Raw genomic sequence first — 14,376 nt, forward strand, 5'->3', positions numbered from 1 at the left:
GAGGGTGCGGGCTCTGGGGTGGGGCTGGAGATGAGGGGTTGGGGGGTGCAGGAGGGTGCTCTGGGCTGGGACAGAGGGGGTTCGGAGGGTGGGAGGGGGATCAGGGCTGGAGCAGAGGGTTGGAGTGCAGGAGGGGGTCAGGCGTGCAGGCTCCAGGTGGCGCTTTCCTCAGGCAGCCCCTGGAAACCATGGCATGTCCTCCCTCCAGCTCCTAGGCAGAGGCACGGACAGGTAGGTCTGCGTGCTGCCCCATCTGCAGGCTCTCCACCTCTGCAGCTCCCATTGGCCACAGTTGCTGGCCGCAGTTGCTGGCCAATGGGAGCTGCGGGAGCAATGTGCGGATCCTCCTGGCTGCCCGTATGCATAGGAGGTGGAGGGGGGGCACATGCCGCTGCTTCTGGGAGCCGCATAGAGCCCTGGCATATGCGGAGCGGGGCAAGCCCCTGACCCTGCTCCCTGGCTGGAGCGGGGCAAGCCCCAGACCCCACTCCCCGGCTGGAGCTCAAGGGCCAGATTAAAATATGTGAAGGGCCAGATGTGGCCCCCGGGCCATAGTTTGCCCACCCCTGGTTTAGAGTCTGGTAGGCACATCAGTCTCTGGGCAAAGATGATACTTAATTTAATCTGCCAGACTGTTGGGAGTAGAAAACTAGTCTTCCTGTCTTGGTTACAGTTGGAGCTGCCCCGGTTTACAGCTTGAGGAGATTATTTTAGAAAAGCGGCTTCAAAGAAAATGTTGTTGCTTTTCTGAACACAACCGTGTTCTTCAACCAGTTTTAAAATTTCTAATACGTAGCATTAAGTACCAAGAAAGAGAGCCTCGGAGACCCCAAAGATAAACTGCCAGCTTAGTACCGCTGGGAACCGAATTCTCGGGGTCCGACAATTGTGAGTTTCTCAGTGTGGTGTGGTCAGTGAATGAAAATTTCACATGCAAGATAATAATTTAGAAAGGATCGGAACCTAATTAAGAAATTGTTGTTGTGGTTTGTTCTAAAATGGTCACTTTTAATCTGCCAGGAAGCTTGTGTGTGGTTGCCAATCAGAAGCCAGTGCAAATGTGTCAGCCCAACAATATACTGCACATCCAATGCTTTCCCCATTCAAGTAAAGAATTTCTGAGGGCTACAGGTTACTGCTTTCTTTTCATACAAACTAATACCCACTATATATCTGTATGGTAATAATGCATCAATCTAGCTGTCCAATATTAATTGCAAAATTGTAAAAGCCACTTTTCCTGCTATTGAATTGACTCAAGGTAATTTATAACAGGTTGGGATTGAACGTATAAGAGCTTTCCAAGTAGTGGTATTCTTCTCACTAAATGAGCTTTCAGGTTCCTTGCCTTTTCCATACGTTACCTTTAGTGCGTTCTTTGTTGCATTAAAAAGACTTGCATGTAGTTGCCTATTCCCTCAAGAACTTAAAACACTGAGTAAATTAAAGATCATGCCAGACTTGTCTCTACACTTGGAAAATGACCGCAATAGCTGTTCTGTACTAGCTATTCTAGAATAGCTCTCCGTGTGGAATAAGAGTGCCATTTGCTGGTTTAGCTTAATATGCTTTCAAAGCTGATTCAAACTATTCTGGAATGAGAGCCTCCACATGGGGAGCTGTTCTGGTCTAGCTATTGCAGTTTAAATTCACATCCTACTTTATTCTGGATTAATTTCCAAATGTGTACAAGACCTAAGAAAATGATCACGGAGTTATAGCTAACCCTCTGACTTTTTTCCTCCCAGCAGCAAATGTAAGGCAGTGGGAATCTTAAGTGTTTGATCTTGATTTATGCACAAATATTGCAGAATATGAAATGGGAAGCGGTTTGGCTGTCTCCTCATGCCGTTCTCACCACTAGACAAATGGCGCACATCTGCAAAGGAGATTGTAAAATCTTGAGAGGAAGGATCGTGCCTTCCTGTGGGGGCAGGGATAGCTCAGTGGTTTGAGCATTGGCCTGCTAAACACAGGGTTGTGAGTTCAATCCTTGAGGGGGCCACTCTAGGGATCTGGGGCAAAATCAGTACTTGGTCCTGCTAGTGAAGGCAGGAGGCCGGACTCAGTGACCTTTCAAGGTCCCTTCCAGTTCTATGAGATAGGTATATCTCCATATATTGTATTTATTATTATGTAGTTCTTATCACAGTGAGCCCTGATCCTGACTGGGGACTTAGAGCACCACTACAGTGCAAACAATTAGTATTAATATCCTGCTGGAAATGTGTTCATTTTTTTTTAATTTTTATTATTTTGGGGTCTTTTTGTGCTTCCAGGTGAAAATATTTTCCATCAGAGTTTTCTTTGTTTTGTTTGGTTAATGTGTGTGAGAGAGAGCGTGAGTGGAGAGAGAGAATGTAACAGGTCTGTTTTAATGACAAGAGAAATTCTTTTCATGTTTGACCCGGATCTCTGACATGTTTATAAATACCCTACGTCCTGTTGTTCTCTTTGCTATGAAGGTTATCTGGTCTTGGGGAATTAATTAAGGTGTGACCGTGGGTTATAATTCATTTGTAGCATCTCGCTCTGGTTTAAAAAAAGAAATCTGCCTGCCTGCCATATTTTAGCCTCTTGACATTGATGTAGAGCAGGGGTCGGCAATCTTTCAGAAGTGGTGTGCCGAGTCTTCATTTATTCACTCTCATTTAAGGTTTCGTGTGCCAGTAATACATTTGAACGTTTTTAGAAGGTCTCTTTCTATAAGTCTATAATTAATATATAACTAAACTATTGTTGTATATAATGTAAATAAGGTTTTTAAAATGTTTAAGAAGCTTCATTTAAAATTAAATTAAAGTGCAGAGCCCCCCGGACTGGTGGCCAGGACACGGGCAGTGTGAGTGCCACTGAAAATCAGCTCGCGTGCCGCCTTTGGCACGCGTACCATAGGTTGCCTACCCCGATGTAGAGCTTTAAAGTGCAACTATGGGATTACGTGAATCCTACAACTATCTGCATTAAACTGGGATTACTTGGGAGTGTTTCCAGATGACTACCTGAGCTGTTCTCCTATATAGTAGCAATTTCTGGCACCGGGGCTGGGAGCAGAATGGATTTTCCACATTCATGCGGGTTTGTCTCTGGGAAATGCAGTGTTTAAAGAGGAGAATAGCACAGATTGCCGTCAAGGAAAACATACTTCAGTTGGAATGGCACAGAGGGAGAGAAGTGCAGCTAGAGAGGAAACATGTGAGATGCTGAGAGCTGGAACTGAGAGGCCTGACAAGGGAAGTGTGGAAACACCCAGTATTGTAATAGGACGAGTCAGGTCTCAAAAATCATGATTGGCTTTAAAAAAAAAAAGGATTTTTTTTTAATTTACTTCTTGATTTTGAGCTTCCAGAGTTCCACGCTCTCAATCTTTCCTTTGAAAACGCGAAGGCTAGAAACGTATTTTATCTCTGCTTTCATTTTGTAATCACATGACACCGGGAGCTGTGACTTTAAGAGAAACCCCAAATATGCTGAGACTAGTGATTAAAAACTCAAGACTTGGCGGGATGGTTACTACCAGTTGGACTGGCCCTCCAGTGGCCTGATATCCCAGCTCATAGACGTGGGTATGATCCTCCCTGCCAGCAGATGGAGACTGTCAGATTTGTGATGCAGTCATTCACTTTGCCTACCACAGTGTGCCTCAATGGTTTCCACCTCCAAGGACTGGAAACAATATTTTTTTGTCTGCTAAGACTTTAGTTAAGATTAACGTTGCTTCCTAAAAATCTCCGTAATGAAACCTTTCCTTTTGAAACTGTGGAGGTCCCTTTTGGGTGTCTCTGCCTGTGCTCACCACCCAGCTGAAATGTTCTTGAGCACCTGAATGCTTAAATGAGAAGAAAAATAATTAATGTTCCTGACACTCTAATAACACAGCTAACACCTGCCTTTTTGGCACACTGCAGATGCTTCTACCTTGAGTAGATGAACGTGCACTAGGGGACTTTTAGTGCCCGGCAACAGAGTCCACGCAGGTGCCTAGTGTGCAGAGTAGATTTATCTTGCCGCAAACGGAAGTGTTTATGTAGACAAGCTCTAAGAAGAATTTTTCTTAAATATTCACACAATGGTGTTTTAGCGGAACATATGACGATTAAAAAGGAAACAACAAATCAAAATGTTTAGAATGACTCAGCCACAGATCAGAAGAGATTTCAAGGGCGGTGTAAAGATATGTTCAGAGATCAGAAGCTCAAAATAGCTCACACTGGGGAGCCCCAGGCAATGACTGACAAAGCCCTCAAAGGGTATTTTTTCCCCCCCTCCTGAAGCAGAAAGTGGAAAGGTTTCTCCTTAATAACAGTTTAAGGCAACTCGAGCAGATTGGAATATTTCCACTTGAGAGATGCCAGCCACTAATAGGAATGCTCAGACATAGAGGAAAACTTTGCTTTCTTACATATCTTATTTGCAGTGGTGTTGTGGCCATGTTGTCTCTCTATTCTGGAACCAAGGTGGGTGAGGCAGTACCTTTTGTTGGACCAACTTCTGTTGGTGAAAGAGTTCTTTGTAAGCTCAAAAGCTTGTATCTTTCACTAACAGAAGTTGGTCCAATAAAAGATTATTACCTCACCCACTTTGTCTCTCATATATATCTTCGGTTTCAGAGAGGTAGCCGCGTTAGTTTGTATCTGCGAGAACAACGAGGAGTCCTTGTGGCACCGTAGAGACTACCAGATTTATTTAGGCATTCGCAGTGGACCAGGAAAGGCTGATAAAGGTGTAAATGTGGTCTTCTGGTATTTGGAAAGGTAATTATTACCCCTTGTGTGAGATAGGAAGACCATGAATATAATCACTTCTGCACTGCATTCATTCTATTCAACACTGTAATAAGAGAGCCCAGGACAATGGAAGTTCAGAAAGGCTGTGAGGGAGCCATCAGAATCCGAAACATGTGGAACTCGTTATCTGGACACATGCATGGAAATGTGTGAACTTGAGAGCCAGGGACTTAACTTGTCTTTACCTTGTTATCTCTCACAGTGCGCTGGCGAAGAGAAACGAGTTGGGACACGCACCGTGTTTGTTGGCCACCGCCCTGTTTCAGAAACCGATGCTTACGTTGAGCAGAAATTCTGTGATAATAGAATTGTCTCATCCAAGGTAAGTTGGTTCTCTTATTCCGTGAGCTGTGGTCATTTAATCAACTGGAAAGTTTGCACGTTTCTGTTCCTGTTCCTCAACCTTATTGTATTTCATCATCAGTCATGGCTTCCTGACATTTAAAACCTCAGAAATCTATACTTGAGTAGATAAAATGCTCTTTGCAAGAAGAAATTGCCCCAGTGTTCAGCTGTTCCATTGCTGGTGCGGTAGGAGTTTTAATAAACAAGATTGTTAATCTAATAGGGCTGTGGGTTGTAGTCTAAAAGCATGTACCTTGTATTAAAGAGACTCTTCTCTCTGAATCCCTCTATTGAGAGGTAGGGGATGAAATGTTATGTTCTGCTCTCTAATTTTGCACAAAATGTCCCACTGGGGTTTAGGAGAGATGTGCAAATGGTATTAGAATTGCATTTGTTAATAACACAGGGGCATATTATGATACCTCCTTCTGAGTCTAATTTATGATCTTCCTGATGCAATCTGAAAGCAGCTTGGAAGCTCATTTTGCACCGAACCACTGGTTTGTATATACGCTTCCTTACTAATGCCCACTGAGTGAATGCACACATGAGTTCCCCCTCTGTGTATTGAATAATATTGAGGCACAAAGAGTAGGACCTGCTTCAATGTTTTCTGGGTCTCCATTGTTTGGAGAGTGAAAATATAAAGGCAAGACAATATTTGGTGATTGGTGACTTGCAAGGTTTTCGTTTGGGATTTGTTTGGTTATAAAATGAACAGATATCCAGAAGCACGACAGTTCTCATTTTTTTTTTTCTTTTCAAGTAGGACAAAAATAACTTAGTACAGTGTGTATTTTAACTCTTGGCCTTTCTGTTGGATAAAGAGGAAACCATGCAGTACTCTATTAAGATAGCATTTGTCTATTCTGAACACAATGTGATGACACCTATCTTCTGGTTGATCTTATTTTACTTGACATCTATCAAGCTATTTCAAAAGACTTGGAAAAACTGAAGTACAATGTCAGACAGCTGGCAACAGCTATTGTTAAGCTAGTTGGGTGAATGTATATTTAGCTTGTTACTAAGGTGGCTTTGGGGATGCCCAATATATAGTTACAGACTTTAGTCATACCATACTTATGATTTAAAGGTTACAGTGGGCATATTTTTTTTCTGCTCCAAACAATTCAAATGTCTGCTGCCTTTTATATACTTTTGCTGTCTGCATTAGAACCAGAACTGACTTTGTGATAGGGACCAGTTCCCGCAGGCTGACCTAGGTAAAACGCCATTTGACTTCTTTGCATTAGGTCTGCAAGATTGTGCCATTAGGGAATATCCATTTTTTTTCTTTAGTGAATAATTGAATTATTTTAAAAGCACTAATCTTGTGTAGAACTTCATTGATTTTTTTTTTTAAGTTATTTCCCTATTGATTTTTGACCTTTTTATATTTGGGAAGGAAGAGTCCATGCCTACCCTTCTCTCCTCCTCCTCCCCTTTTTTCCCTCCTGCCCCCTAGTCTTTAAAATGAAGCTGATGTGGATGTGGGTCTTTATTGTTTGCTTATTATCTGTGCACAAGCCTCATTAATGATGTCAGTATGACTCTGGGAAAAGGGACTTGTTATTTCAAAGGACACATCTATTTGACCTGTTTTGTTTCTTAAACTTGATTTTAAAGTTCATGTCGTTATTTTTTCCAAAACAAATGATCATGATCTTCTCCCTTTCTCACCCCTAAAAAAATAGATTCATAGATTCTAAGTCTGGAAGGGACCTCGAGAGGTCATCGAGTCCAGTCCCCTGCCTGCATGGCAGGACCAAATACTGTCTAGACCATCCCTGATAGACGTTTATCTAACCTACTCTTAAATATATCCAGAGATGGAGATTCCACAACCTTCCTAGGCAATTTATTCCAGTGTTTAACCATCCTGACAGTTAGGAACTTTTTCCTAATGTCCAACCTAGACCTCCCTTGCTGCAGTTTAAGCCCATTGCTTCTTGTCCTATTCTTAGAGGCTAAGGTGAACAAGTTTTCTCCCTCCTCCTTATGACACCCTTTTAGATACCTGAAAACTGCTATCATATCCCCTCTGTCTTCTCTTTTCCAAACTAAACAAACCCAATTCTTTCAGCCTTCCTTCATAGGTCATGTTCTCAAGACCTTTAATCATTCTTGTTGGTCTTCTCTGGACCCTTTCCAATTTCTCCACATCTTTCTTGAAATGTGGTGCCCAGAACTGGACACAATACTCCAGCCGAGGCCTAACCAGAGCAGAGTAGAGCGGAAGAATGACTTTTCATGTCTTGCTCACAACACACCTGTTAATACATCCCAGAATCATGTTTGGTTTTTTTGCAACAGCATCACACTGTTGACTCATATTTAGCTTGTGGTCCACTATAACCCCTAGATCCCTTTCTGCCATACTCCTTCCTAAACAGTCTCTTCCCATTCTTTATGTGTGAAAAGATTTTTTCTTCCTAAGTGGAGCACTTTGCATTTGTCTTTGTTAAACTTCATCCTGTTTAACTCAGACCATTTCTTCAATTTTTCCAGATCATTTTGAATTATGACCCTGTCCTCCAAAGTAGTTGCAATCCCTCCCAGTTTGGTATCATCCGCAAACTTAATAAGCCTACTTTCTATGCCAATATCTAAGTCGTTAATGAAGATATTGAACAGAGCTGGTCCCAAAACAGACCCCTGCGGTACCCCACTCGTTATGCCTTTCCAGCAGGATTGGGAACCATTAATAACAACTCTCTGAGTACGGTTATCCAGCCAGTTATGCACCCACCTTATAGTAGCCCCATCTAAATTGTATTTGCCTAGTTTATTGATAAGAATATCATGCGAGACCGTATCAAATGCCTTACTAAAGTTTAGGTATACCACATCCAAATGTGAGAAACCAAATTGCAAGCAAGGCAACAAGGCAGTGTTCCAATAGCAAACATATATGCAGTTCCTTTTATTTATTTATTTATTTTAAGAGAAAAAAGTGGGAGTATGGAGTCTCAAGATTTTAAGGGGTTATCTTCACAGCAGAGAGAAAAAAATTCATTATTTGAGCATTGTTTCCTTTTGATGTGTGGCATGCAGCACTAAAAGCTATTTACAGGTGGGAATCCCATTGATTTTTGTACTCTTTCCCCTAACCTCCTCCAATTGTTTATGTGGGGAGGAGGGGGGTGTCAAACTTGGGAATAATTGGTTTTTTTTTTTCATTAAAATCCAGACAATACTCCAGTTTATAAGTCAATGAAGGAAGCCAAAATTTAAAGTGCAAAGTTAGAAGAAGGAACATGGAGTTATGTTGCATATTGGTGTGTAATTGTATTTACTGAAGTGCAGAAACCCAGTGGGCCAGATCTTGAAGTTTGCAAAGTCAGCAGCACAAAGGGGACTTAAAGCTACGTCACTGAGGAGCCCTTTTCGTGGCTATGATCAATGAAGGGAGGCTCTGGGCCTGGTAACTTTAGTTAAAGACTTGCAGTTCTTCTGTTCATGCCCAGTGGCAAAATAGCACAACTGGACTGAGGGCACTTCCTGAGTGGTGCATTCATCTCCAGCTCTGGTAACTTGCAAGATATAAGACATCAACACTGATAACCTTCCCTTCCCTCCTGCTTCAGTGTTGCCTGATGCATGATGACTGCTTTCAATCTGTATTGCTAAAACTATTGTACATAATCTGGAAATACGGATCTCCACCTTCCAATGAGCATAACGCAGGGGTCGGCAACCTTTCAGAAGTGGTGTGCCGAATCTTCATTTATTCACTGTAATTTAAGGTTTCGCATGCCAGTAATACATTTGAACATTTTTAGAAGGTCTCTTTCTATAAGTCTATAATATATAATTAAACTATTGTTGTATATAACGTAAATAAGGTTTTTAAAAAGTTTAAGAAGCTTCATTTAAAATTAAATTAAAATGCAGAGCCCCCCGGACCAGTGGCCATGACCCGGGCAGTGTGAGTGCCACTGAAAATCAGCTTGCCTACCCATGCCATAACACGTGCCATAGGTTGCCTACCCCTGGCATAACACATTCACCTCTCACTGCAGGTGTTCGTGAGACTATTGGCATGTTCTCATGCTAGAATTAGAATGGTGGTTGGGTGAAGCATCACCATAATAGGAATAACCTGACTTTTTTGAAGCAGGTGTGTCAGCTAATGTTAGAAAAGCACCCCTCCTGCACCCCCCACCCATCCTTCAATTAATGTAGTGAAATCTCGACAGGTTTTTTTTTTTACTGTGATTCAGTCTCCCAGAACAATTGGAGAAGCGGTGTTCTGTGCGGCTGCTGACTTCACAAACTGTTTGTTTCCACCTGCAAGCTACAAAGGCCGAATAGAAAAAAGTAGAGGGGAAAAAATGGATTTTTTGAGGGGGCGGGTGGGGGAGTGGGGCAGAAGATGAAGGTGGATATTTTCTCAATTTAATTGCACAATTGGCACTGCTCTTGCATGTGGAAAGAGGAAGTTCAGTATAGGAGTCAAACAGCGTCTTAGGCTTTTCTGTGGGAAGGAATTGTAATGGGGGTGCAAATATTGACTTTTCAGCAAAGTCCCGGAAGTTTCACCCAGTCTGTTCTGTACCCAAGCTTTTAGTGCCAACGTTTTATGTTCTGTCAGAGCTAGACCTGTTCTGTTGAACCAGTTTAATTCTGAGTTTTTTCTAAGCAATAACCTTGGACTCAAGGTCGGGCAGCAAACAATCTGGTGGTTGTCAGTCGGCGCACATGTCTGTCTTCAGTCCCAGTGTGGGTCTTGGGGGCTGCCGTCCTATCACATTGCAGCCTTTTATGAGGATGTTAGTTGGCCTCACACTTACTTCACACTGGAGTGCAATTACAGGGAAGTTATTGCCCGTCGGAGGGACCATGTGCTTCACTTGACATGAGGGGAGGGGTGTGGATGGATAAAGGAAAGCATGTGGTCCGGAGTGTGGGTTTAATTTTTCCACCGACCTTGTAGATGTAGGTAGGGTGATCAGACAGCAAGTGTGAAAAATCGGGATGGGGTGGGGGGTAGTAGGGGCCTATATAAGACACAACCCCAGATATCAGGACTGTCCCTATAAAATCAGGACATCTGGTCACCCTAGATGTCTCTTCGGTTGTGTGGCAATAAGGCAAACTGCAGATGCTGCTTTAACTATTTCACTGCTACATCGGTTACTGTCTGTATCCTACAATCCCAAGCTTCTTCCATGGTCCAAAAGTCCCAGTAGCTGCCCATCCAGCTATGAAAACCTCCATTCCTCCTCTCTCTTCCCCCCACCAACTTCTACCATGCTGTGACCATTGTCAGTGCAAAAACTTGCAATACATACACAATCCAAAACTTAAGGTCAGCTGAAAAACGAGCTGATTTTAATATAAAATAAATCTCTCTGAGGGAACAGTGTTCTCGTTCATATTTAATTCAGATAAAACTTCCATTTTGGAATTTATCCAGATCTGCTACAGAATTTCCTCATCCGCCTTCCCATTTGTGATGGAGAATTCAAGTAGCTTTGTTGCGGAATACAGGGTGAGACTCTGTATGCTGCACCTCTAAGAGGAGATGCAGCCCAGAATTCATAGCCCAGGGGGTAAGTTGGATTTAACCGGCTGGTGGCACTGTTAGACACAGAGTTCCGAGTTCTTTCTTAATGCGCAAGCAGTCAGTCGGTCTTGGGCAGACACGTGGTGGTGCTGTCCTTTTTTTAGTGAGGTCTCTCTATAGAAACAGTGGTCCCAGGGGTGGGGTTGGAAGCTGTGTAAGCAGCAGGAGAGTTTTGCTGCTCTCTGTGAACCAGGCATTGATGTTGGTTTGAGATTCCTGAAAGGAGGCGTTGTCCTGCATGCTGTTTGACCGTCTTATTTCGGGACAGGTGTATGCGTGTTAATCTTAGGCCAGGTCTACACTACCCCCCTAATTCGAACTAAGGTACGCAACTTCAGCTACGTGAATAACGTAGCTGAAGTTCGAAGTACCTTAGTTCGAACTTACCTTGGTCCACACTCGGCAGGCAGGCTCCCCCGTCGACTCCGCGGTACTCCTCTCGCCGAGCTGGAGTACCGCAGTCGACGGCGAGCACTTCCGGGTTCGACTTATCGCGTCCAGACTAGACGCGATAAGTCGAACCCAGAAGTTCGATCGCTCGCCGCCGAACTACCGGGTAAGTGTAGCCAAGGCCTTAGAATATATCCACGCTCTGCACCACCGATTTCCTCTCCACTGGAAAACAGACCTGCAAGGCCCCAGACATCCACTCAGCAGAGCTGTGACGCATCTTTGTGGCCTCCCAATTCTGCAGGAGTCGAAGTGGCCCCAGAATAATTCTGACAGATCTGTGGATCTGGCCGAGTTACAGCAGCCTGTCCCCTACGGGTGGCAGTGCGGCCTAGACCCTCCACAGCAGTGCTACTTGCTGCAGCCCTGCCGCCAGCATCACACCCTGTGTTTCCTAGGCTGAGTTTAGAGAGGCAACCTGGAGCTGTTTTCCTCAGGCCTTGCCATGGGGGATTTCTCCCTTGGCTGAATCCAGGGCTTTTAGGGCACTTTTCTGCTGCTCTGCCAGTCCTTTTTATGCATCGCACGAGGGCTGGAGCAGGGTTAAGAATCCTTCATCCCTATTGCCACAGAACGTATGACCTTGGTGATGTCTGGTCTCTTTGAGAGAAACAATAGAGGAAGGCTCCTTGGGCTGTTTCCCCCTGTGCATTCATGTAGCAGCTACTCACAAAGTGCCCCCTTACTCTCAATATTTGATGCTAATGAGCCTACATACAATGGTGATAGGCACGTTAAAAATACACAGATAGTATGCCATTAGAATTGCTTAATGCTATTGTGAGTTTCTGAAGAGATATCCCATCTCCTAGAACTGGAAGGGACCTTGAAAGGTCATCGAGTCCAGCCCCCTGCCTTCACTAGCAGGACCAAGAGGCTCAATAATACGAGAACTAACACCCTGGGCCAAATCTATCCTGGGTATAACATCTGTGAAATTATACCAGGGATACATCTGTGCAATATAACTACTTGAACTTTTTTTTTTTTTTTTTTAAATGAAATCTTATTTCTTAGGAAACTTCTAAACATAAATTCCCTTTCTTTAACTCTCAATCCCTGGATAAATGTAGCTTCCTGTCGATCTTTGGTTCTATTGACATTCTGAAAATTTGTGTGCTGGTATTATTTGCACAGCTTATCTCTCTGTTCTTTCACCCTGCAGTACACTGTCTGGAATTTTCTTCCGAAGAATCTTTTTGAACAGTTCAGAAGAATTGCCAACTTTTATTTCCTTATCATTTTCCTTGTGCAGGTAAGGGCACTTTTAAATAGCAATGATGCAAAAAATATTATTATTTTTTGAAACCGATTGTTCGAAGCTTTAAACACAACTTGATAGAGGACTGAGACTGAAGACTGGCTCTTTACTGGTGCTTATGAAATCTTTTATTAGAAGCTATGTTTTTGTCTCCTGCACACGCATTCAAAATACCATAACTGGTAACATTTCTGGGGCCATCTCAGACATATTGTGATGACTATTGTTACAATTTAAGGGCCCTATTAACACTGTAAGCACCACGAGATCACTTATAAATGTGTCTACGTTGGAGCTGGAAGGTGTAATTTCCATCTCGAGGAGTCATATTGGTGCTAGTTCTGATCAAGCTAGCATGCTAACAATCGAAGTGTAGCTGCCACAGAGGGACGGGCTAGCTGCTCAGATACATACCTAGGGTCTCAGATGAGATCATACTTAGGAAGTCTAGCCCCTCCCACTGCTCATACTCCCGTAGTTACACGGTTATTTTAGTGCCCGAGCTCTAGTGTCGGTATCTTTCCTTGAAACTGGAAATTTCACCTCCAGCTCCTATGTAGACATACCCGGTGTGAGTAAAACATATGTTAACGGCTGCAGGATTGAAACCTAGCTTTTTTGTACTCTGTTGCTTCTCCCATCTAACCATACATTTTTTTCCATATAATAAGCGGCCTGGTAATATTATAGTTTGTGTGTAGATTTCCAGAAAACCAGAAGAGGTGCACAGTCCATCATTTGGATTGTTTTTTATATATTCAGATGAGCATTTACTAAGTGTGTACATTTGTGTAGGAGTTTGATTTTTGTAAAGAGATTTTATACATACTAAATTACAGACATACACATGTTGTAATAAGATTTGGTTTTTTTCCTGTGCTGATTTCTATGTAAAGAGGGCATTGATCTTGGGATTAGGGGAAATGCTGGTAGAGATGAGTGTTCATTTTCTGTTACATTAGCTGAAAAATCAGGGGAGTTCCCAAAATATGTTTGCAAAAGAAAGGTGGGGTGTGTGTGTGTGTGTGTGTGTGTGTGTGTGTGTGTGTGTTTGTAAAATGTGGATGAAACACAAGGAAGTATATTTTCCTCCTTTTATAACTGAACATTGGAGTTTTAAAAAAATACTCAACTGACTGGTTTGGCTTAACCAGACAGATAAAACTTCAGCCTATTCATCTAGTAAATGAAGTCTTAGATCTGTTACATACGGTAGTCTGCAATAAAGGCGTCCTTTGAGGGATTAAGTTGATTAATACCTCTATGCTTCACTTTTATTATTGTTATCTATAGACTCATAGAAATATAGACTGGAAGGGACCTCAGTAGGTCATCTAGTCCAGTCCCTTACACTGAGGCAGGACCTAAGTATTATCTAAACCAGGCGTGGCCAACCTGAGCCAGTTAAGGAGCCAGAATTTACCAATGTACATTGCCAAAGGGCCACAGTAATACGTCCGCTCCCCACCCCGGCTCCCAGTGCCTCCTGCCCACCGGCAGCCCTGCCGATCAGTGCCTCCCGCTCCGTCCCACACCTCCCGATCAGCTGTTTTGTGGTGTGCAGGAGGCTCTGGGGGGGAGAGGAAGGAGCGAGGACGTGTCAGGCTCAGGGGAGGGGGTGGGAAGGGGTGGAGTGGGGGCAGGGCCCATAGCAGAGCCAGGGGTTGAGCAGTGAGCACCCCCCGGCCCATTGGAAAGTTGGCGCCTGTAGCTCCAGCCCCGGAGTCGGTGCCTATACAAGGAGCCACATATTAACTTCTGAAGAGCCGCATGTGGCTCCGGAGCCAAAGGTTGGCCACCCCTGATCTAGACCATCCCTGACAGGTGTTTATCTAACCTGGTCTTGAAAACCTCCAGTGACAGAGATTCTACAACTACCCTTACAGCTAGGAAGTTTTTCCTAATAACTATCCTAAATTTCCTTTGCTGCAATTAAAGATTTACTGCTTGTCATGTCCTCC

At 43.4% G+C, this 14,376-nt stretch overlaps 1 protein-coding gene across 9 annotated transcripts in view; it reads left to right on the top strand.

Annotated features, from left to right (window-relative positions):
- ATP11C (ATPase phospholipid transporting 11C) overlaps window positions 1–14,376 on the top strand; it is a 117,991-nt gene that overhangs the window by 39,755 nt on the left and 63,860 nt on the right. For 7 of the 9 annotated variants that reach the window (XR_010590302.1, XM_065556717.1, XM_005294606.5 and 4 more), the window contains exons 2-3: window positions 4,990–5,109; window positions 12,320–12,409. Coding sequence is in view for 8 of the 9 variants with exons in the window: in XM_065556717.1 (XP_065412789.1) it covers window positions 4,990–5,109; window positions 12,320–12,409 (210 nt within the window). In the remaining variant the exon portion in view is untranslated. The remainder of the gene's footprint in view (window positions 1–4,989; window positions 5,110–12,319; window positions 12,410–14,376) is intronic. The other 2 variants (XM_065556718.1, XM_042851128.2) reach the window with 1 other exon arrangement.

The sequence above is a fragment of the Chrysemys picta genome, chromosome 9, assembly GCF_011386835.1.
Source record: "Chrysemys picta bellii isolate R12L10 chromosome 9, ASM1138683v2, whole genome shotgun sequence".
Taxonomy (NCBI): Eukaryota; Metazoa; Chordata; order Testudines; family Emydidae; genus Chrysemys; species Chrysemys picta.